The sequence below is a fragment of the Tupaia chinensis genome, unplaced genomic scaffold, assembly GCF_000334495.1.
Source record: "Tupaia chinensis unplaced genomic scaffold, TupChi_1.0 Scaffold000140_1, whole genome shotgun sequence".
Lineage (NCBI taxonomy): Eukaryota > Metazoa > Chordata > Mammalia > Scandentia > Tupaiidae > Tupaia > Tupaia belangeri.
In genome coordinates, this window is record NW_006159610.1 from 8,916,917 (window position 1) to 8,940,657 (window position 23,741).

At 46.2% G+C, this 23,741-nt stretch overlaps 1 protein-coding gene across 2 annotated transcripts in view; it reads left to right on the plus strand.

Moving 5' to 3' along the window:
* TMEM178B (transmembrane protein 178B) overlaps positions 1-23,741 on the plus strand; it is a 486,798-nt gene that overhangs the window by 444,839 nt on the left and 18,218 nt on the right. For both annotated transcript variants that reach the window (XM_006145055.2, XM_006145054.1), the window contains one exon: positions 7,207-7,344. In XM_006145055.2, coding sequence (XP_006145117.1) covers positions 7,207-7,344 — 138 coding nt within the window. The remainder of the gene's footprint in view (positions 1-7,206; positions 7,345-23,741) is intronic.

The following is a 23,741-nucleotide window of genomic DNA, read 5'->3' on the forward strand; positions in this document are numbered from 1 at the left end:
GGATGTGATTTGTATATGGCAGCATCCATAACATCGCTATTTTGGCAGCTCTCTAATCCGGAGGTAGGCTTGAGGAGGAGGAAGCTTCAAGCCTGTCTTCTGACCCAGAAACCACTTCTAGTTTCTACAGCAACCACCTCCCTCCGCTGTTTCTTCCTGACTTGGGAGAGGGACGGTGTAGAAAGTTTTGCTGGGTTCAAGGTCTGTGGGGTGTCCTGTGTGCTCATTCAGCTTTATAGCCTGTGTCCTCAGACCCATATTGTTTCCTTTGTATGCAGTAAACAGCCCTGTTGAACAGTTCATGTTGGCTTTAAAAACAATGAGACTGGAAAAGAGAAAAATTGTCTTCAAGTCACTGTGACATTTGAGGCACTGAAGTAGGTTGAACTGTAAAGGATCACTCCCCTCACCCTGCAGTATTTCATAGTGCACAGTTTTAGCAATTGTCACAGATGGGATGGTGAGATCATGGAGCAAATACTTATTGAGCACCTGCTTATGTCAGGTAACAGGCTGGGGACTAGGAGGACAAAATAAACCAGATATGAACACAGCCCTGAGCAACTTCAACTTTATTGAAAAGAAGGAGAATAGAAACAAATAGTTGTAATTAGATGTGGCAGTGATATCCACCGACTGCTACAGGGACCCTGAGGACTAGATGCCAGCCAGCATCTGCTAATGTGCCATGAAAGCCTCCCAGAGACATTTACTTTTTTAGAGAAATCATCTCGGATGATGAGATGATGACGCTCCGCTTACCAGACAGAGCATGTGGGAGCCATGTTGGCAGAGAGCACAGTGCCATCGAGGAAGAGGGAGGGCACTGCAGCCCATTACAACTGGAATGTGGGCTGTTTGGAGAAAGACAGACAGATGCAGGAAGAGGCACAGGGCAGTTCCAAAGGGCCTTTAGCAATCAAAGCCCTGAGTCAGGTACTTTCTCATGGGAACTTAAGAACTATTTTATTTTTACATAAAATAATTTTTTAGTGTAACTATACTACAGTGCTGAACCAACTTATGTTCTAGAGGAAAATCATAGGTGAAACCTCCCCGTGGTGCAGTGTCAGTTTTTCTTAACCAAATCACGGCAGCCCTCCCAGCAGAGTTGCGGTCCTGCTCCAAGTCTCTTCCTTCTAGATCAGTGTAGCACTCACTGCCGGAGTCCAGGGTTCAAACAACCTCTTTAGCCACCAGTGCCCCTGCTATTCACTGCTGTAGCCTCCAGCTGTTTTGGTCCTAGGAGGATAGAAAGCACTGAGTCTCTGAGGTAGCTCTATCTCAATAAAGAAAGCAAGCCTTCATCTCTGCCTCTCTGGATTCCTGAGAGGCAGAAGAGCAGCTTGTAGAATTGCTCCTGCTGGGCACCGGGTCCTTAACTTAAGGGCCTTCCCTTCTGTGTTCATGTGGGGCAAATACAAGGGATGCAGCACATGAAAATGAGAACAGCTTTAAGTCAGTGACGCCTATGTGTTTGCACTTGGCTCCAGCTTGTGCCAGGTACTAGGCCAAGCAGTTTACACATATTAACTTATTTAATCCTCTTAATGACTCTTTGAAGTATGTGCTGTCATAGCTCCCATCTATAGATGTGAAAACCGAGGCCGAGAGAGAGACTAGTTTGCCCATGTTCCCCAGGCCAGTATCAAAAAGCCAGGGTTTGCACAGATTTGTAAAGAGCTTGGTTCTCAGAACTCGCCAGTCCATTCTCCCTCCAACCCCGAGCCTCCAGTTGCATTTCCATGTGGTTCCCCAGAACCACACACCCCCTTTTCCTTCAGAGATGGTTGCTACACCGTGACTAGTCCCTGGAATATTTCTGTCTCTTTTGTCAGCTTGTCCCAGCTGCCCTGGCTAGCACTTTCATTGCAGCCCCTCTCTCTCTCCAAATATTACTTCCCAAATGGACTGACCCCATGGACAAAAATACGAGTTCTGTCTTGACCCCTTTGCTTTGCCCTCCAAGTCCTGTGACTGTGATTTGTGAGGGACTGATTAATTTGTGAGCGGTTGTCTGGCTGCCAGGCAGCTCTCACCTCCTGCCCACACAACCAGGGCAATGTGCCCCTGTCTTGCAAAAGGAAGCTCACCCAGAGGCACCCTGTGGCCAACAGAGGGCCACGGCCTTTCCAGTCTTCAACTGCAGAGCAGCATGCTGGCCCCCACCACGGTGTGCTCTCTTTTCTGGCTGCAGCTTTTCCCTTCGCAGCAAGGTCTAACCTATACTTACCCTCACCATTTCTGTCTTTCTAATGAGAAGGAAAAAAACCCTAATTATCATCATTTTTCTGTGCAAGGTCTTTAAAGAGCAAATAGAAAGATATTCAGAGCCCAATATATATTTTCCTTTACTAAGTGGTGTTTATTTAAATGCAGATATCCTGGTTCCCTGTGTAGAGTTGCAAGCAATACCTTTCAATTTAAATGTTAATAAGAGTGTAAACTTCAAAATCAGAATTTTTTCACGAGAGAGAACTGCTTTTTCTGGTTCTATTTAATGGTTTTTCTTGCCTTTTCTCCTCCACCCTCGCTCATTATCAACCTCCCTCTGCCCACTCCTTTCCACCACACTGAACTGAATTTAAAAAGTTTAGAATGCACCTTTCTCATTTCAAAAATTAGAATGTTAAATGTTAGGGTCAAAGAATACAGATAATAGACTCCAACCCAACACGATCCAGAAGATTTTTCTTCATATCAGCCTGTGCCTGCGAAGTCAAACTCATCATGCTGGGTGCTTACCAAGGAGATTATTCTTTTTTTTTTTTTTTTTTTGAGAGATTTTTACTGTAGGGCGCGTGCGCTCGCCAGACAGACAGAGAGAGACATAGAGACAGAAAGCGAGAAATCACCCCCCAGGGGGGATGGTCACGCCGCAATCCCTTCTCCTCCATTCTCCTTTCAGGATCTTGGGCACGCACGCACACGCGCCCGGCGTGAGTTTTAAGCCACCGGGTCCGGGACACGAACCACGGTCGACTACGTGGGAGTCCAGTGACATAGCCATTACGCTAACTGCTGGTTCCCGCAAGGAGATTATTCTTAGGCCAGCGCTGCATAAGATTTTTGCAAGGTCTCAGAGTTAGGTGATTTAGTTTTTTTTCCCTCTTTTTAATTCTTATTTTGTTTTGTTTGTCCTACAAAGGCAGGAAGATAGGTAAAGAAACACCAGCTATGTAAGGTTCTGAGTGTGAAATGCTGCTGCAGGCACAGAGAGCAGTCACAAAGAATTAAAAAGGCACTCTGGGAGTGTCTGACTCCCAAAGACTAAGATGGACACTCAAATTAAGGCAGATGGTGGGTCACTCCACAGGCAGAGTGACAGGTGACACTGGCTCAAGTGTAAACAAAAAGGAAAGTCTTTAGAAACAATGAAAATGACAAATGATGCCTTTATGTTCCAATATGGGGATGTCATAGTTTTCTCTCCTCTGCTTAACCAGCTGACTCAAAGGAAACTGATGATGCCAGTTCAGAACCTTGTGGGGGGTTCTGCAGGTTGGTTTTCAGCTGCCCCGAGACTGGCTTTCCATCTGGCTCTTGTACTTGGTTCTGTCCATCAGTCCACAGTGTCCAGTCTTTTCTTGTCATCACTGCTTTCCTATGAGCTCCATCTTTGTAGATTTCTTAAAAAAAAATTCTTAACCATATTCTATCTTGGTGTGGGAGGAAGAAATGCTAGATAACATTTGCTTGATCTGTTAATATATCCTAGTCCATCTTTAATACATTATTTATTTTATTTTCTCACATAACTCAATAATGGCATCTCAGTCTTCTTATAGTTCACTAGTTTTGAGACTGTTTGTCAATAAATGATTTTACATCTTCAGCTCTTGCTTTCCTTGTCTGTAAAGTGGAGCTATTTCTCGTCTTGCCTACTTGATCAGTTGTTACAACTTCTCTGGGTTCTACATAGGTCTAAGATAGCAGCTAAGCTATTCCTGCAAGGCTCTGGAAAAGCAAGCTCAATGCGTGATGTGAAAATCCTTCTGGGTCAGTGAAAACACACAGGCATAACCTCTGGTGTTCATCCTTGTTTCCAGATCAGCAACTTAGCACACCCTTCAGCTTCCTTAACAAAGCTCTTTGGAAGACAGCAAAGTAGACATAATCCGTGTTAGAAGGCAATAACCTGGCTGCCCTGGGACACAGACTAGTGTCTGCCTCAGAACTGCTGAGAGAGGACATATTCTCCCCATTTCCCTGTCCTTCTGCTTTTTGCTCTGTTTTCTTCTAAGTGAAACACTTGGTTTTCATCTTCCAGCACCTATTGTCTTCCCTCTTTTTCTGATTTGCATTTTCCTTTTGTGTTTCCACCCAGCCCACTTTTCTATCCCTGGTTGAAGTGGACACAGCTTACGTGACTCTTTATCTACTTAATCCTCCAGGAAGTGCTTTTATGCCCATGGGTCTGCTGGGCTGTGGGGACCAGACATGTCTTCCAATGAGCAAGGTCATGTGAGAGTCAGGCTTGTACCAGGGAGGGGCTCAGCAGGGTTGTCCTCTTGGGCTACCAGAGGGCTAGAACTTTCCCTAGAAACCCTCTGTGCACCAAAAAGGGAAGGGCCCCAAAGAGAAAAGTCACAACTTTTCGTGCTTCCTGAAAAGAACTCTTTTTTACATTGAAAATAAACTGACTTTTCTTTTCCTCTTCCCACCGCCTTCTTGTCCTGGAAGACAGTGGAGAGTAGAAGATGCATTTGATAGCAAAGAGTTTCTCTTTTTTTTTTTGAGAGGTTTTCGCTATAGGGCATGTGCACTCGCCAGACAGACAGAGAGGGACATAGAGACAGAAAGCGAGAAATCACCCTCCCGGGGGGATGGTCACGCCACAATCCCTTCTCCTCCATTCTCCTCTCGGGATCTTGGGCACGCACGCACATGCGCCCAGCATGAGTTTTAAGCCACCAGGTCCGGGACACGAACCGCGGTCGACTACGTCGGAGTCAAGCGACATAGCCATTACGCTAACTGCTGGTTCCCTGCAAAGAATTTCTCATTTTAAGGAATCAGTCCAAATGGGTCCATATGTCAGGTGTGGGGACCTTTCTCTACTAAGCGGGCAGTTTAGACCCTGGTCACTCAAGAGTTCTTTGTGGTGGTGGGGAAAGAAGGAACTGAGGTAGAGGCTGGGGGCAGGGGAGAGAGCATTTGGGTGACCACAGGTAGTCTGATACGGAGCCGTGCCTCCTTTTTCTCCATTTCCAGCTGGCTGTGGCTGACTATGTGGAGCATGGCTCTCATGTGAGTGTTGTATCAAATAACACTTTCGACAAAGTTCCACCGAACACGTATGACAGTATGAGCAGTCTGCTGATCAGCGCTGCTTGATAATTAGGCATCCTTGGTGTTCACGTAAATGACTCTAATGAGCAGCCCTCCTGCCTGTACTCCCAGCTGGAGGGGCATGCAGGCTGGGCTGATTCGGGAAGACAGAGCAGGACTGGGCAGTGCAGGAGTTCTGCTTATGTGCCAGTGACTAGAGTCTATCTAATTGTCTGCAGGACTCTCTGCCCCGAGGGAAGAGTCAGTGTTGTTCCCTCTCTGCACCCCATCCCACCCCACTCCCCAGTTAAATACCCACTCCCCTTCTTAGGAAGGGGTGGGGGACTGCCAGTGCCATTGATCTTCAATGTTGGGACAAGGAGGAGGACCAGATTCCTCTACAGAGGAGCCTCAAGCCAAGCTGTGCCCAGGATCCTTTCATTTGCTCCGCCTGGTTCCTGAGAAGGTGGCTGGCATGACTGAGGACCTCCTTGTGAGATGTGTGGACTCCAACATGTTCTCCACAGAAACCCTCAGGGTTCCTATTTCCTAGGGATGAGGAGAGACTATCTGGGCAGCAGCTGGTGTGCTTCCATGGAGTGTTGTTTTCTTTAGGGCACCCTCATTTCTACCCTCAAGCAGTACCCCTTCTTTTGAAAGAGGAGAGTGGCCATGGGGATCGTCCAGGCGACTCTGCAATCCTTCTGAGGAACACAGATCCTGGGACAGGGCCTGTGAAATGACTTCGCTCCTGTTTGGAGCCCCATGGAGGGGCTGGGGCACCATGGATGGAGAGAAGTCCAGGGAGCTCTAGGCAGAGCTGGGGCAGGTAGGAGGAGTGAGTAGCATGGCCAGGGTTTGTGGTGTTCCCCAGGGAGAAGGCCAGCTTCTAGGGAAGGAGTGTGAGGTGAGGAAGTGGCAGGGAGATGACCCATGGGGGCTGGTGGGACAAGGCCTATGGACTGGAGGGTACGACAGCTGGTCTGGCTGCCTCTGAGTACACAGGGGTGGGGTGGTGGGGAGGGGACTAGGGTGGAAAACAGGGAGGAAGCCAAGTACAGCAAGATGCTGAGTGGCCTGAGGGATATGGCAGCAGCTCTGCCCACCTCCCTCCAGTAAAAATTCTACCCTTTCAGACAACCCTATTTCTCTCTAGCCATAGCAGGCTTTATCAGCAAAGCATGGGGCAGGGAAGGGCCTGACTATGGGCTGACCTGGGTGGAGGGATGAGGCAAGTGCAAGAAAGGAGGCCTCCTCCAGGCTTCAGTCTGAGAGCAGAAGTGCAGCCCTGCAGGCAGGGAAGCCACATGAGCCAGCCTGGAGAGGTAGGAACAGAACACCAAACCCCCAAACTGGCAGCCTGTCCTCTCACATGGCCTCTAAGAAACCAGCAAAATCCCGGAGGGAGGAGAGGGAAGCCAGTCTTGTCAAGACCCTGCCCAACTCCAGCAGTCCATTCTCGAGTTCTCTCTCCTTGGAGCAGCTGAATGATGCTATGGCAAGGTCCCAGGAGCTGTACCACTCTGGGATCAAGTCCCTGCTTTGCCTCTTCCTAGCCAAATGCCTTTTAACAACTTGCTCCAGTGTGCAGATAGGGGTAAAGACAGTACCTGTCTCAGCAGTTGAGACAGATGTGTGGAAGGATGGCATCATGCCTAGTAAGTACAAAGGAGGTGTAAAGAAGTGACCACTGCAGTGTGATGGCCCCCCTCTGCCTAGGAACCGAGCTGTCCTGGCGTGTTTTTGCATGTAGGACAGTCACCACCAGGGTCTCTCTCCTCTGCGAAGGATGCTTGCTTGTGTGAGCCTGTCTGAATAAGGCAGGTTGCCTTCCCTGCCTTGCCCCACCCTCTGTCCCCTGGTCCCTGGGCCAGGGTGCACCCTGACACTGAGTCCCTGAGTCTGATGCTGACTGCTGCCCCTGCTTCCCCACAGACCTGCGCAGAATGACGGCCGGCTTCATGGGCATGGCGGTGGCCATCATCCTCTTCGGCTGGATCATTGGCGTGCTGGGCTGCTGCTGGGACCGAGGCCTTATGCAGTATGTGGCGGGGCTTCTCTTCCTCATGGGAGGTAAGGCCACCGGTGTGGGACTATGGGGGACAGGTCCTGGTTGCTGGAATTCTGGACACTGCTAGAGGGCATGGTAGATGGGACCATGACTTGACTTGAGCTCTTCTCCTTCACTCAGCCATTAATTCCTCAAACAGCCTCTGAGTTCCTCTTGCAACTCACCACTGCACCAGCCTTTGGGGATGCAAAGGACATGATCCTTACCTTTGGAGGGATCGGACTGTGTGGTATGGAAGAGACACTATAGAAATGGTTTGGGGACTCAGGACCAGTAGTTGGCATAATGGCTCTGTCACTGGACTCCCATGTAGTTGACCAAGGTTCAAGTCCCAGACGCAGTGGCTTAAACTCATGCCGGGTGCGTGTGTATGTGAGCCCAAGATCCTGAGAGGAGAATGGAGAAGGGATTGTGGTATGGCCATTCCCCCTGAGGGGTGACTTCTCGCTTTCCATCTCTCTGTCTCTCTCTGTCTTTCTGGCAAGCGCACGCACCCTATAGCAAAAAAATCTCCAAAAACAACAAAAAAAAAAAAAAAAAAGGAAAGAAATGGTTTTGGGACTCATGGTTAGGGCATGCAGAGAGCTTAACCCTAGAGGGAGCAAGAACTCAGGAAGTGCTCAGGCATATGACATATCCAGGCCCTGCCTTTTGGTGCAGAAAGGAGGCGCTGCCTGGGTAATTTCCCTTCAAAAACCTGTCTTCACCCTTAACTTACAAATCCCAAAGCTGTTCCATTTCCTCTAGGGCCATGCTGGGAACAGGGCTGAATCTGCTCTTACGTCTGTCTCCCAGTAAGCCGACAGAACTGAGCCAGTGTCCTCATAAGGGAACCGTATGCAAAGGGAACTGCATAGCTGTGCAGAAACAGGCTTCTGTCTGCGGAAGAGGCTCCAGTCCGTGGGAAGTAGAAGTTAATCCAGGATCTACTTGTACCTCTTTTTTATCCTTAAGAACTAAGATGTGCTTTTTGGTCTCCTTGTTTGAATCTCAGTCTGAGCTGAAGTTAACCCCTGGGTTATGTCCGTTGTGTGTCCTCAGAGAGAGGTAGACAGACGATGTGTGGGGCTCCATAGAAAGGAATCAGGTATGAACAGAGGGAATTAGGAAAGTTAATATAGAAGGAAGAATGGGTTCTACTGATGGGAACAGATGCCAGTTAGACTCCAGGCACCCTTGCAAATGCCCAGCTTATGTCCCTTCTGCAAATGGCTGGGTCCTGGGTTTCTGGACAGAGGCAGAATGTGGAGGGGCAGGCCATGGTGGCTCTGTCTACAAGTCTAGCTAGTGGAAGGGAAGGCTGCCTCTCTAGCTGTTCAGAGAGACCTCTGGGGACTGGTAAGCTATGGGTTGAGGGAGGAGAGGAGAATTCCAGGATTCGGCCTGTGGGCTGAAGGTTTACCCCATTTCCAAGCACAATCTATGCCAAAGACAAGCAGGAGCAGCACAATCTATGCCAAAGACAAGCAGGAGCATTCCCAGGAGCCTTCACCAGACACCATACTCTGTCATTAGGCAGTCAGGATGTCCCACGCCAGCACTGCCTTCCCTGCCCACACCTGCTGTCATGGCAGAGGCAGTGGGAGGAAAGAGGACAAGGTGGCTCTTTCCAGCAGTTCCCTTGCCCCTCCTCTGGCTGCCACTGAGACAGAGGCCAACGAAAGCAGCCAGGCAGACCTGCTCTGTGCCTCCATGTCCCCTTCAGTGAAATAGGGAGTCACTGGGCTAGTAATTTCCATGCTGTGTCTTAGCTACAGAATCCTTTCTTTTTCCCTATTCTAATCAAAACCTTACTTGGCCTGCTAAAATGTAGAAAGATGAAAGAGGAGCTACCCTCTTTGCAAGTGCTCACTCTTAGATGCTTCGGGAGATACAAAGGCGGACTCCAGTAAAACAGGGCTTCCCGAAGGCTCTCGACAAGTCTCCCAGGAAGCAAGAAAAGCTGAGCAAACAGGCCTCGGGTAGAGGGGCAATCTGTGAGTCCCAGGGGCTAAATCTTTCATCTCCACCTCATCTATCTGTGGCTCCTGCACACGGTTTCTGGTCTGTGTTCTCTTCTTTCGGGCCAGACACAAGGCTTGGATTCTGCCCAGGTACTAAGTGTCCAGACCTTTCAACTCTTTGGTGACTTCCTTCTGGACTGCTTGAGTCAGCTTCCAGAGAAAGAGAGCCTGTGATTGTCCAGGTTATCTTTTCTGATAAATAGATACACACCACTGGTCAGACAGTAAATGTTCCAGAACGGAGTGACAGTGTCTGGACCAACTGAAGTGAATGGAGTGGGGTCACTGAGACACTTCCACTCCCCTGAGACCTTGGGTGACCTCCTGGAAGGGGGTGCGGAAGCAGGCGGGGAGGGGAAGGGCCGTGCTGACAGTCCTGCCCTCTGACTGCTGAGGCACCTGCCAGGAGCCATGCCCCCCACCACCCCCCCGGAAAGCATCCAAAAGCTGCTGCGCTTGCCCTACCATCTGAGGCACCCAGTACAGGGTGAAGGAGGGAGAGCCTGGCGTGCTCTTTGTCTAGGTGCTGTTTCTCCACCACTGCACATTCGAATCGGTTGGAGTGCTTTTATAACATGCAGATGCTGGGGACCCACCCAGACAGATCCCAGCTGAGCTTGTGTGCATGTGTTTCGTGGGGGTGGGGGAAACCCCGATGTGCAATCAGAGATTCTAGAAGAATAGATGAACTTCAATGTTCTTTCTAATATTTTGTGGAACTGGGGATGAACTGGTTGACTAAGATCTCTCATGATCTTTTAAAGTTTATTATTTCTTCCATAGTGAGAGAGACAGACAGCACTCCCAACAGGGTTTTGACACCATGCTCTATCTCCTTCCCCAGTCAGCCCTGAATCTTGGGCACATACAAGCCCAGTGTCCTTAGGGAGGTCTGTGGATGCGAACCTGGAACATTTCCATGTGGGTCAGCCTCCCAGAGCACCATATTTTAGTGCTGCACCACCGTCTGGCCTTCATGACCTTTGTTTTTAATCTTGGGCTTTCATGACTGTCTGAGCCTTATGCAGCAAGAGCTGGAGCAGTGCTCTAATGGGGCCTCAATTTTTGTTGCAAAGGCCCACCCAAGACCCAAATTATTTCAGGGCTCAGATAAATCCATTTTCCTAGGACATGCACCCTATTTATTTAAGTGTCAAAACCATCCTTTACAATGAAGTGTTGGCTGAAGTGTTGGCCTCAAGAAGAGCGTTGGGGAAGCTGCTGTTGTAACAGCTGTTACTGACCAGGCACGATCCATCTCATGTGCAGTTCATGCAGCCTTCTCATCCATCCTGGAGCTGTTACCTGTGTCCCTAGGTAAAGCTATATGCTCCTGGCAGAGGTTATGGAGGGAAGCGGCCACACACTTGATGGTCCCAACAGGTCCAGCACCAACAGAAAAGGCTGAAGACAAAGGTAGTAAGAGCTGAGTCCTTGAATGGTGGTCGCTTTTAGAGGCCAAAGTGCTAAGAGGTGGGAGCGTACTTCCTTCCTTCTCGTTACCGTCCTTTCCAGCTGGGCTCCTCTCAGCCTTATGCATCCTGGCTGCCATCTGCTCACCAGTGAGTTTGGTTTCCTTAGGAATGAAGGGGGGGCAGACATGGCAGCAAAAGCAGCACTTTCCTCTTCCTGCTCAGCAGAGGGAAGCCACACTGAGATGCTGGGCATCGACCCAGGTAGGATTCCTTGACCTGTGTGTCAGAACATATCCCAGCACCCGCCCTTCCCAGAACCTGCCCCATCTGTACCCTCTGGGAGTTCATCCTCAGGGCTGACCTGGTGAGGGGCTTGGAGAGTGAGTTAGCCATCTGTGACAGCCACTCCAGGAACACACAGGACAATCAGCCACTCAAACTACAAACTACAATTAGGAAAGATCTTCAATGTGTTTATGGAAAATGCTCTTATGAAAAAAACTATGCATGGGTTTCCAAAATGTTTGCACCAAAATTAACGTGTATTTTAATTCCACTTTCAACAAACTTTCTGAGATCTCCTTGTACTGTAAAATGAGGCCAAAAAAAAGGAAAAAAAAAAAAAAAAACCATGGCCTTAGCTTTCACATAAACTAGGGTTTTGAGTATCTGTGATTAAGCACGGACAGGGGCCCAAGGGATAGACTGGCCACATTTCGAGAGGAGTTAATGGGCACCAAGAGCAGCAGCAGCAGCAGTGGCCAGGCATGGGCACAGTGAGCTACAGCAAGACTGAAAAAAGGCAAACTTGGAATCAAGAGTCTGCAGACAGAGTGGCAGGTGACTTCTGATGGAATATCCAGGGCCCAAATAAAAATGAAAGAATTCTATTCAGAGTCGAAATGAAGAAAGATGCCTGCTCTGAGCACTCCTCTGTTGTAGATCTAACTATCCCCCAGCTTAAATAGAGGGCACCCTGCACCCTGTGAAATAACTAGCAACAGATTATCTAATTAACGCTCAACTCAGAGGACACCATTAATTAATGAGGACAGCTTTGTCAAGCCAGCAGGAGGTAGCAGGTTGGAACCACTCTCCCTTCTGATAGGACCCAGTGGAGAATCCAGCCCAGACTCAGGGAGACCATCTGAGTGCCAGCACCTGTACTAGTGAATAATCAGGGATATTCTGAAGCTCACAAACAGGATGACACAGGGAAAGACAGTGTGATGAGGAAGCACATGGCAGCTACAATTACTTGTCTTTCCCGCACTGGAGAAACACAGAGCCCCCTGCCCTATGACAGAGACCTCCAACGTTTACCCCTCCCCACCTAGATGCTCTGGGGAAGACATTGTCATCTACCATCACTTGGGTCTGAGGCCCCACGGTTCTTTGTCTGGGGCCTCCTATCTAGACCCTGTGATCCCACTCCGGCCACTCTGTAATAGTCTTGCACAGAGCAATTGCTGTGATTTATTTAAAACTGTGAATCGGATAAATCACTCATCTGCTATCAGTGTTCTAATGGCGTCCACTCAAACTTAAAAGAAGATCCAAACTTATGGGACCAATGGGGTCATAGTGGTAAAACATGATGCTTTTCAAGGCAATCTCACATGAGGAGTTCCTGGTTCAAGCCGAGAGACCTCCCTGAGTACACTGAGCATGTGTGCCTGTAATTCGAGGGTGACTACAGCTTGGTGTGGCTCCTGTGTCAAGACGCTGTTGGGAGTACTCTTTACCTCTCCCCTTTGTCTCTCTCCCTGTGTCTCTCTCATTCATGGAAAAAATAAATACATCAACTTTCTTAAAAATCCAATTTCCTTCCTTCTTTAGAAGCCCCATGTACTCTGACTCATATGCCTCTCTGGCTTCCTTTCTTACTCCTTCCATGTCCTGTCTCTCCACCCACACTGGCCGCCTCTCTCTCTCCTGGGTCAAGTAAAGTTTACCCAGAGACTCTGGACCACTGGTCCTTTTGCCCATAGTGCCATCCTCCCCGATGCCTCATGGATGGCTCCTTCCCCAGATTCAGATTCCAACATAAAGGTCACCATTCTTGACCATCCAGTTTAATGAAGTCACCCAGACATGCTCATCGTTTTAATTCATTTAATTTTCTGCAGCACACCCGCTGTTTTTTGAAATGTTTGTGGATATTGTGCTTTAGTTTTGGGTTTCATTTGTTTGTTTGTTTTGCTTTGCTTTTAGTAGATTAAGACAATGAACATTTATTAGCTCTCATATTCCCTGGATCAGAATTCCAAGCATGGGTTAGCTGGGTTCTTGAGGGTCTCACAAAACTGCAGTCAAACGTCAAGAGCTGAAGCTGGAGTCTCATCTGAGACTTGAGGCCTTCGTCCAAGATCACCATGTTGTTGGCAGAGTTCATTTTCTTGTAGGTGGTGAATGTACAGAAGTGTTCTTCTTCAATGCCAGTAAAAGAGAGAATCTTGAATCCTGTCTCTGACCACTAGATACTCTTATTTTTAAAATAGACCTTGGTTTGTAGAAAAGTTTTAGATTTACAGAAAAAAATTGAGCAGGTAGAATAGAGAATTCCTATACACATAGTTCCCTATTATTAATATGTTGCCTTAATATGGTGCATTCATTAAAATTAGAAAGTAAATATGGCAGGAGGCAGTAGATGGCATGGTGGTTAAGGTGCTGGACTTGCACATGGTCGACTACAATTCGAGTCCCAGACCCAGTGGCTTGAAAATCATGCCAGGCACATGTGTGTTCTTGCCCAGATTCTTAGGAGAATGGAAGAGAAGGAATTGTGGCATAGTCAACCCCTGGGTGTGTGGGGCAGTTGATTTTTCACTTTCCCTCTCACTGTCTCTTTCTTTCTCTGGCAAACACACATAACCTATGGCAAAACCTAAAATAAATAAATAAATATCTGTACATTATTATTAACTAAAGTCTGTAGTTTATTCAGATTCCCTTAGTTTTTACTCGATGTCATTTTTTGTTTGAGGATTTTATCTGGAATATCACATTGTGTCTCCTTGGGTTTCTCTTGGCTAGAGTAGTTTTTCAGATTTACTTTGTTTTTGAGACCTTGGCAGTTTGAATGAGTACTGGTCAGACATATTATAGGATGTCCCTCTCCTGGAACTTGGCTGATGTTTTTATTATGATTAAACTGAGTTAGGGGTTCTGAGGAGGAAGATCACAGAGGTAATGTGCCATTTTTATCACTTCATTTCAGCATGATTTGAGACCTGGTCATCCAGCTAAATGTTTATCATGTTTCTTCATGGCAAAATTATTATTTTTTTAAACTCTGTTTCCTTACTGTCTTTTGGAAGGAAATCACTATGTATGGCCCCTGCTTGAGGATGGGGGAGTGAGAATAGAGTACTAGGGTGGGGATACTGCGTTAGGATGGAGTACTTAGGTCAGTTTGGAATTCTTCTATATGGGAAATTTGTCTCTTCTTTCCCACTCCTTAATTTACTCAGCCATTTTTTTATATCGATGTGCACTCGTGGACATTTATTTTACACTTTAGGTTATAACCTAATAGTACTTCTTTTCTTCAACTGTTCAAACTTTGGCCATTGAGAGGTCTTTCATTTAGCTCCCATGCTGCTTAGACATGCCTCCATAGGGGCCAGCTGGTGGTAGGGTGGTTAAGGTGTTGGACTCCCACATGGCTGGCTGACTGTGGTTCAAGTCCTGAACCTGGTAGCTTGCTTTCTAACTTTCCCCTTCTCATTCTCTCTCTCTCTCTCTGTGTGTGTGTGTGTGTATGTGTGTGTGTGTGTGTGTTATTTCTGGTCAAATTAAAATAATAATAATAATGAATAAAAATAAATAATTCTTAAAAAAAAAAAAGACATGCCTCCATCAATGTGGGTTTTTGTTTTGGGTTGCTTTTGTTTGCTTGCTTGTTTGATGGATGGCTCCTTCCCCAGATTCAGATTCCAACATAAAGGTCACCATTCTTGACCATCCAGTTTAATGAAGTCACCCAGACATGCTCATCGTTTTAATTCATTTAATTTTCTGCAGCACACCCGCTGTTTTTTGAAATGTTTGTGGATATTGTGCTTTAGTTTTGGGTTTCATTTGTTTGTTTGTTTTGCTTTGCTTTTAGTAGATTAAGACAATGAACATTTATTAGCTCTCATATTCCCTGGATCAGAATTCCAAGCATGGGTTAGCTGGGTTCTTGAGGGTCTCACAAAACTGCAGTCAAACGTCAAGAGCTGAAGCTGGAGTCTCATCTGAGACTTGAGGCCTTCGTCCAAGATCACCATGTTGTTGGCAGAGTTCATTTTCTTGTAGGTGGTGAATGTACAGAAGTGTTCTTCTTCAATGCCAGTAAAAGAGAGAATCTTGAATCCTGTCTCTGACCACTAGATACTCTTATTTTTAAAATAGACCTTGGTTTGTAGAAAAGTTTTAGATTTACAGAAAAAAATTGAGCAGGTAGAATAGAGAATTCCTATACACATAGTTCCCTATTATTAATATGTTGCCTTAATATGGTGCATTCATTAAAATTAGAAAGTAAATATGGCAGGAGGCAGTAGATGGCATGGTGGTTAAGGTGCTGGACTTGCACATGGTCGACTACAATTCGAGTCCCAGACCCAGTGGCTTGAAAATCATGCCAGGCACATGTGTGTTCTTGCCCAGATTCTTAGGAGAATGGAAGAGAAGGAATTGTGGCATAGTCAACCCCTGGGTGTGTGGGGCAGTTGATTTTTCACTTTCCCTCTCACTGTCTCTTTCTTTCTCTGGCAAACACACATAACCTATGGCAAAACCTAAAATAAATAAATAAATATCTGTACATTATTATTAACTAAAGTCTGTAGTTTATTCAGATTCCCTTAGTTTTTACTCGATGTCATTTTTTGTTTGAGGATTTTATCTGGAATATCACATTGTGTCTCCTTGGGTTTCTCTTGGCTAGAGTAGTTTTTCAGATTTACTTTGTTTTTGAGACCTTGGCAGTTTGAATGAGTACTGGTCAGACATATTATAGGATGTCCCTCTCCTGGAACTTGGCTGATGTTTTTATTATGATTAAACTGAGTTAGGGGTTCTGAGGAGGAAGATCACAGAGGTAATGTGCCATTTTTATCACTTCATTTCAGCATGATTTGAGACCTGGTCATCCAGCTAAATGTTTATCATGTTTCTTCATGGCAAAATTATTATTTTTTTAAACTCTGTTTCCTTACTGTCTTTTGGAAGGAAATCACTATGTATGGCCCCTGCTTGAGGATGGGGGAGTGAGAATAGAGTACTAGGGTGGGGATACTGCGTTAGGATGGAGTACTTAGGTCAGTTTGGAATTCTTCTATATGGGAAATTTGTCTCTTCTTTCCCACTCCTTAATTTACTCAGCCATTTTTTTATATCGATGTGCACTCGTGGACATTTATTTTACACTTTAGGTTATAACCTAATAGTACTTCTTTTCTTCAACTGTTCAAACTTTGGCCATTGAGAGGTCTTTCATTTAGCTCCCATGCTGCTTAGACATGCCTCCATAGGGGCCAGCTGGTGGTAGGGTGGTTAAGGTGTTGGACTCCCACATGGCTGGCTGACTGTGGTTCAAGTCCTGAACCTGGTAGCTTGCTTTCTAACTTTCCCCTTCTCATTCTCTCTCTCTCTCTCTGTGTGTGTGTGTGTGTATGTGTGTGTGTGTGTGTGTTATTTCTGGTCAAATTAAAATAATAATAATAATGAATAAAAATAAATAATTCTTAAAAAAAAAAAAGACATGCCTCCATCAATGTGGGTTTTTGTTTTGGGTTGCTTTTGTTTGCTTGCTTGTTTGAGCACTTATTTGGGGGCTCTACAACTCCACCTGGCTTGTTTTATATGTTTCCTGTTTAAATCCTAAATCAGCCATTTCTCAAAGAGGCCTGTTTCTTTCCTTGGAGAATGGTACTAGAAAACAAGGTCTGGGCATAGGTGTCCGACATGTTTGTAGCATATTGGTTTTGTTCATTGTCTTTCTCCCTTCACCTAGATCTAAGCTCCATGAGCTCCAGAACCTTGTCTACCATGGTGAAGGAATATCTTTGCTAAGGTGTCTCAGTGTCAGAAATGGTGTCTTCAGTCTTTCTGCTTCTTTGTTTCTAAGTCCCCCCCCCCATAGGGCATGTGTACTCACCAGAGAGACAGGGAGATGGTGAGAAGGAAAATGAGAAATCACTTTCTACCCCCCAGGAGGATAGCCACACTGCAATCCCTTCTCTTCTATTCTCCTCTTGGGATTTTGGGCATGCACACACATGTGCCCACCCTGCTCTTCAAGCCTGCAGGTCCAAGACTTGAGTTGTGACTGGCCATTACGAGTCCAGCACCTTAAATACCATGCCACCTGCTGATTCCTGGTGTCTGTACTCTTAATAAATGATAGCAGAACAAATGCATTGGAGAAGTGCATTATGTGCTTTTGTCTCAATAGAACAGCAATTCTTCAAGAAAGTACCTTATCTTGTCTTCTTCCCTTGCAGGGATTCCTTGTCCTCCTCTTATTTGAATAACCCTGGAGTTTATCCATTTCTGTTATAAAATGTCCCCGATTCCTTTTGAAAATAGAGTATGAATTATACCTGAATCCATGAAGAGCTTTCTATCTTTAACTTGGACTTGAAGAGGCTGTAGAGACCACCCAGTTTGACCTCCTTGTATTTCCAGATACAATTTACTGTGTCAGGTTGTCCTAGGTCACCTAGGTAGTGAGTGACAGAACTGGACTGGAGCCTGGCCTGTGACCTCTCACCTGCATTCTTACAGCCCACTTTGCTGCCCTCTGCTGTCAGTACCCCATGTTGAAGATCCCCGTGACCCCCGTGTTCACATGCTTCTTCCCATGCTAGAGTTTGGTCTGTGCTTCTAGACAGGTGGCAGTGTTCCCAGAATCTCTCTGTTTCCTTTGTGTCCCTAGCTGAGTTCCCCCTTTTCCTTTCTCTCTCTCTCAAAGCACAAAGGGGCATATGGAGAGGATCGTGGCCAGAACTGAGGGCTTAGGTGGTAATGAGAAAAGGAAATCATTAAAGTTCCTTTTCCTACCACCTGTGATCGGTGTGACCTTTTATACCTTTCCAGCCTGTCAGGGGGAATGAAGAGAATGCCTGAAAGAAGCTCAGGTTATTAAGTCTGAGTGATTGCAGTGATTTGCAAACCAATGATGCCACATGTCTGGCATCTGTGCCCACTCCAGCAAGCTCACCAGAGAGCAGCTCAGCTGTGCAGTGAAACCCCAGACACTCAGCATAACAATGGACAAAGACCTCGATAGAAGCCTAACAGTTCTGAAAACCACAGGCTTAAAAGGCACTGAGCATCTCGCCTGAAGGGTTGTTTCTTTTAGGCATTGAAGTAATTTTTGCGACCCTGCAAAGTTGGGACCAGCAGTTAGCCTAATGGCTATGTCGCTGGACTCCCACGTAGTCGACTGAGGTTCGCGTCCCGGACCCAGTGGCTTAAAACTCACACCAGGCGTGTGTGTGTGCATGCCCAAGATCCCGAGAGGAGAATGGAGGAGAAGGGATTGTGGCGTGGCCATCCCCCCTGGGGGGTGATTTCTCGCTTTCTGTCTCTCTGTCTCTCTGTCTGTCTGACGAGCGCATGCGCCTATCCCAAAAAAAAAAAAAAAAAAAAAAAAAAAAAAAAGAAGAAGAAAGAAAAAAACAAAAACAACAACAACAAAAAAAACCTCTCCAAAAAATAAAAAATAAAAAGTAGAACAACATCCAGGTTTCCTCGCCAGCCTTCTCTGTTCAGCCTCTTCCCACTATCACACTTACCTCCTGCTCTAGCCCTACTTAAAAAACATAGCTAGGACTGTGTTTCTGTGTGTTTTGGAGGCACAATGCCACCAGCTTCCTGATCCCAGGTCATGACTTCTGTGACTCATGGGTCAGAGAGAGGAGACAGGGAGCAAAAGACCATTCAGGTGAGATTTTCTGGAGAGGGAAATAAGCTCAATGAGCCAATGACTTACTATAGTGCAAGCATCTCATAACCCCCCCTCTAAAAGGGTGGCTGTTACTATTAAACGTATACCCCAAGTGAAGTCCATTTGAATGGGCAGACAAGTGTCCATACTCTAGCATGACCAGTTAAGGGCAACTGTGGCCTAAAACCCATCTACTCACCCTGCTAATCTGCCTATACAGTTTTGTGTGAGGTATCACTAAAACATGACAACTTTCCTCTTACAATCTTACAGTCTTTGTCATACAATCTTTCTTTCAGAGTCTTAAGCAAAGATTCACAAACTACTTCATACTTTAGAACATGTCTTGCCCCTTTAAAGGTGCATTGTTGATATTTTTTTGGTTGTTGTTCATTTTGGGGTCATCAGAAAAGTCATGACTTACTTTTTCTATGCAAAAATGTGTCATGACTTTTCTGATGACCCAATATAATCTAAATAAATCCTGGCGAGGTAAATTATGTCAGTAAAGGATTTTTGGAGACACATTGCCAGGAGAACTAGGAAATTAAAATTAGGTTTACTTTATGTAGGATGAGTGGCCAGGATTGATCCAGCAACCCAGGCAGCAGAAAGGCTTCGTTTCACATTGAAGTTGGAAGAGATCCAAAGGAATTCATCCTTTTCACTTACTGGGTTTTGCCCCCATTACACATACAGGCTTCAGAAGAGAACAGGGAGAAGCCTTGACTCCACAAATCCTAATCTAGTCAGTGAAGGCCCTGTCAGAATGCTCCTTAACTTGCCTGCCAAATGTTCAACCGATCCACAGGGCCACGTGTTCACCAGAGCAGGGAGATCATTTGTCACTGAAATTCTAGATGGAGATGCTGAGACAGAGTAGTCCTGGAAGGAAATGGGAGGACGGTGGTTGGTGAAGGAATCCCAGAGAACTTCTCTGGGAAGAGCCAGTTTTCATCTCTTAGCTGTCCCTGCGCATGTTTTCCCCTGAGCCACCTTCTATTCCCTGCCAGGTGGCTGGGGGTTAAAGTCCTTGTCCAGGAAGTAGCAGCACCCAATTAAAAGAAGAAAATATGGTTTTATCATCAAAAACTAGTCCAGAACTAAAGGAGCCTTGGACTATCCGTGTGACACTGAGAAAGTGACCTCCTTTCATGCCTTGCTTCGATCTTCTTGTCTATGAAAGAAGGCTAATAACAATATCCATTTCAAGCAGAGCGGTGAGATTTGTAGAGTTGACTCATGTGAAGGGCTTGCAACAATGCTTGGTGTTCTCAATACATTTTTAGATATTGTTATTTTAGCAACTGAGGTGCTTCTTTTTAAAATAACCACTTGCAGTGACACTCTACTCTGAGGGGCCTCATAACATTACTACCAATACAACGCAGACACACCCCATGCCATGAGGATGATAATAACGAAATCTTTAGACAGATAAGGTCTCTCTGGCTAATCACCTCTCTACTTCTTCATTCATCCACTCATTCATTCATTCATTCATTCATTCATTCATTCATCTGTTCATCCATTCAGTAAATGCCTATCACCTGCTATGTGGCAAGCGTAGTGGGCACTTGAGATATAGTGGAGAAGAGGATAAAGTGCTTATGAAGCTTCTATTCTAGCTGCAGAGATAGACAAAAAGCAGGTCTAATACATACATGATACATGTTACATGATAAGAACTATGGAGGAAAACAAAGCTGGGAAGGAGTTAGAGATGGAGACATCATTGTTGTTGGGGAAGGCGTGGAAGGCCTCTTGGTAGTGGTGGCATTTGAACAGTGGTTAAAGTAAAGGGAGGGGATAAGGCACAGGAAGACCTGGGGCAGGATCATTCCTTGCAAAATGAACAGCAAGTATGAGAGACCTGGGATGGGAATGAGCTTATGCTGAGCAAGTTGAGCAACAGGACACTTGTGATAGGAGTAGAGTGAGGTGGAGATGGTTCTTGAAAGGTAGACAGATCATGAAGGGCCTTGGAGGTCATGGTCAGGGGTTTGACTGATGGAGGGCCCCCAATTCCCATTCTGCCATGCCCCCTATCTGTTTCACAGATTGCCCTGGGGTGCTCTCCTGAGTGATCATTTGATATTGTATACCATTCGTCAGTGTCTTCGGCTTCCTTCAGGGACATCTACAGCTGTAGCTTCTGCAACCTGCTATTCCTAATTCCAGCACGTGGGGGCACTATGTCCTTGCCTGGGCTGGGCAGGTCGAAGCTGGGGGCTGCCATGTGCCCCCTGAAGGTGTGGCAGTGTTGCATCCCTCCTTTACAACTAGCATTAGCTTCATGGTTTTTGGGGTCCAGTGCAAATGAAATCCCATGACCCCTTGTCCAAACATTATTCCCAATTTCATGATGGTGACAATGATCCATTAAAGCAAGCAGCAACTACACAGGCCATAAGCCCACCAAGCCATCTCTGCCTCTAGCATTGTTCCATACTCAAATGCCTGCCCTTGGGACATGCAGCATTTTGTTGCAGTCCTTCCAGAGACCTTGAGAAATCAGAGCCATTCTTTATTCTGCTTGCAGATCCCCTTCTCCCTCACTGAGGCCAAGTTTGTGCCTAAGATCAGCCCTCATCTTTGATGACTGAATAATCATGTAAAATGTGTGCGCCCCTTTCCTTGTGCTGATTCTCCAAGTAAAGCAAACATAAGCACGACCTGTTAATAAGACAAGGCTGAGTTTATTGCTTACTACAATAATGGAGGGTACTCACCTTACAAAATGTCGGCAGGTCTCGGAGGGAGAAAGGCCAGAATTTATTGAGAATCTGAGCTTTGGTGTAAGGCCATTATTCAGTGTAGGCATTTGATTAAGTCTGGGTCAAAATAATGATGTAGTGATTGGATAAGAGTAACCATAACATCCAGGATTGGTGGGAGCCGCCAGCTGGGGATTTTGAGGTGAGATCTTAAGATCTTAAGGTGCACAGTGTCCATGCTTACAGTAGAAGTGTTGATGGATCTAGGGGAAAGTCCTGTAATAAATAGTCAAGCCATTTATCTGGGAAGGACAGTTCTAGAAGCACACGGGAGACAGTAGAACAGCAAAGTCATGTTAATGTGAACAGCAAGGGCTGGTAGGGTCTCAATATCCAGGCTGAGTGTGGGGTGGGCAGTTTTGGTTCTCAAGATGAATTATTTCTCCACAGCCTAGTACCCACCTGGCTGACCTGTCTCTAGGTACATACCAGACACATCTGCATTATTGAGTGACTGTAATCCAAACTCAGATGGGGTCCCCAACACCCTAAGGTCTCTCAGGCCTATCTTTCCTGGGGTAGAAATAATTACCCCACTGCTTGACTTGGGGTTCTGTGCTTCAGTATATGGACAATTCAGTAATGATGGATTGTCCATAAGCAAAGGTGAGATGGGGCAGGCAGGAGAACAGAGAGAGGGGAGGGCAGGGTAGCCAAAAGAGCATCTCTCCACTGGGGTGGTGGCTGAGAAGGGACAGTTTCTCCAATAGCCCTTTCAGTGAAAGTGGAACGCCCCAGAATGTGGTGGCAACTCCACAGCACTTGACTGCCATGGAAACTTAGGTAATTTCTAAAGCAACTTCAAAAGCTTCCCTTCCTGTGGCTTTTTTAGGATGTTTTTACAGAGGTTTGCAAGCTTCAGAGAAAGGGGTCTTGTCAGGCAAGCATCTGGCCCTTGAAACAAGCCATAAACCAAAGAAAAATGCTGGTTTCTGAAGTAGATGGCTTAAAAGCTGCTCCCAGGAAACAATTAAGAGGGAGGAACAAGTTTAAGTGAGGAAGAATTTCCTCTCTTTCCTCTGGGGTAACAGTGGTGGATGGGGTTTTGAGAGTAGACGAGTAAAGGATAGGTAAAAAGTGGCCCAAAATAGCCAGACAGGCCCAAGGAAGCAGAGATGGGGTGTCCCTGCCCTCTCTAGGCTTCCTGTAACCCCTGCTCTCCCCACCGCGCACGCTTGTGCGCACACACACACACACACACACACACACAGAAACACATGCTACTTGAATGGCTGAGATGTTCTACACCTACCAGGACTGCAAAAGAGAGTAGAGTTAGAGTGCCAGGACCAGGGCAAGCCAGACTAAAGCAGACTGAGACAGGCTGAAAACACATTGTAAGTGAGTTAGAATATGCAGATAGGAGTCAGAGCCCCCAGCTCCCTCTGGATACCAGGGACTCAAATGAAGAGCAGAATCTTGGGCAAAATTCCTGCAATGTGCAGCCAGGTACACCCTTGGCCAGGATGGCATCTCTGCACTTCACTGTGAATGATGCCCCCGAGGATGAGGCGGGTGAAGACTGGCAAGCCCAATCTGCTCAGCTATTCATACCATACAGAGGCCTCAAAGGCCTACAGGAAAGCGACTCAGAGGCCTCAAAGCTTTATACGGAGAAGGATTACACACGTGGCCCCTGAGGTGTAAAGGAATTCTGCTCTGGGGGGACATACCTGTTCATCTTAACAGAGCTTAGGCTACTGGGACAGGTGTGTAATGGATTGCGTTTTATCACTGTGTCTGAAATAACTGGAGAATGAGGCCCGTGCAAAGCTGTCATGCCTGCCTGACCTTCGGGAGTCCTCCTGATTTCAAATATACTTCCCTATGGTCAGGTCATGTCTCATAGCTTGGGTCTTGATTTGAGGTTTGGAAAATACATTCACCCTCTCTGTTGAAAGGTCAAAGATGTCCAAGATGTGGGTGTGAAAGAGGCAAGACCATCCCCACTTTAGTGAACCATGTGATTGATTCAATTGAGTGCTCATTGTTCATTGCCTAATGTTATTAGGCATTGAGTAGACAGCCAATTGTTAGGTATCTATGAAGTTACGGGTGCTATGGAAGATAAATAAACCCTTGCCTTGGAGTTGCTCCCAGTCTTTGAGAAGAATCAGACACCTCGATCAATTAGTGTGAAAAATTAACTGTTTTCCTTTTCTTGACTGATACCTTTAAATGAAAAATATTAAAATCCAAAGAATTCAGTGTCTTTTCAGCAGAAGAGGACATCATCAATCTAGTCATCTACCATTCGTA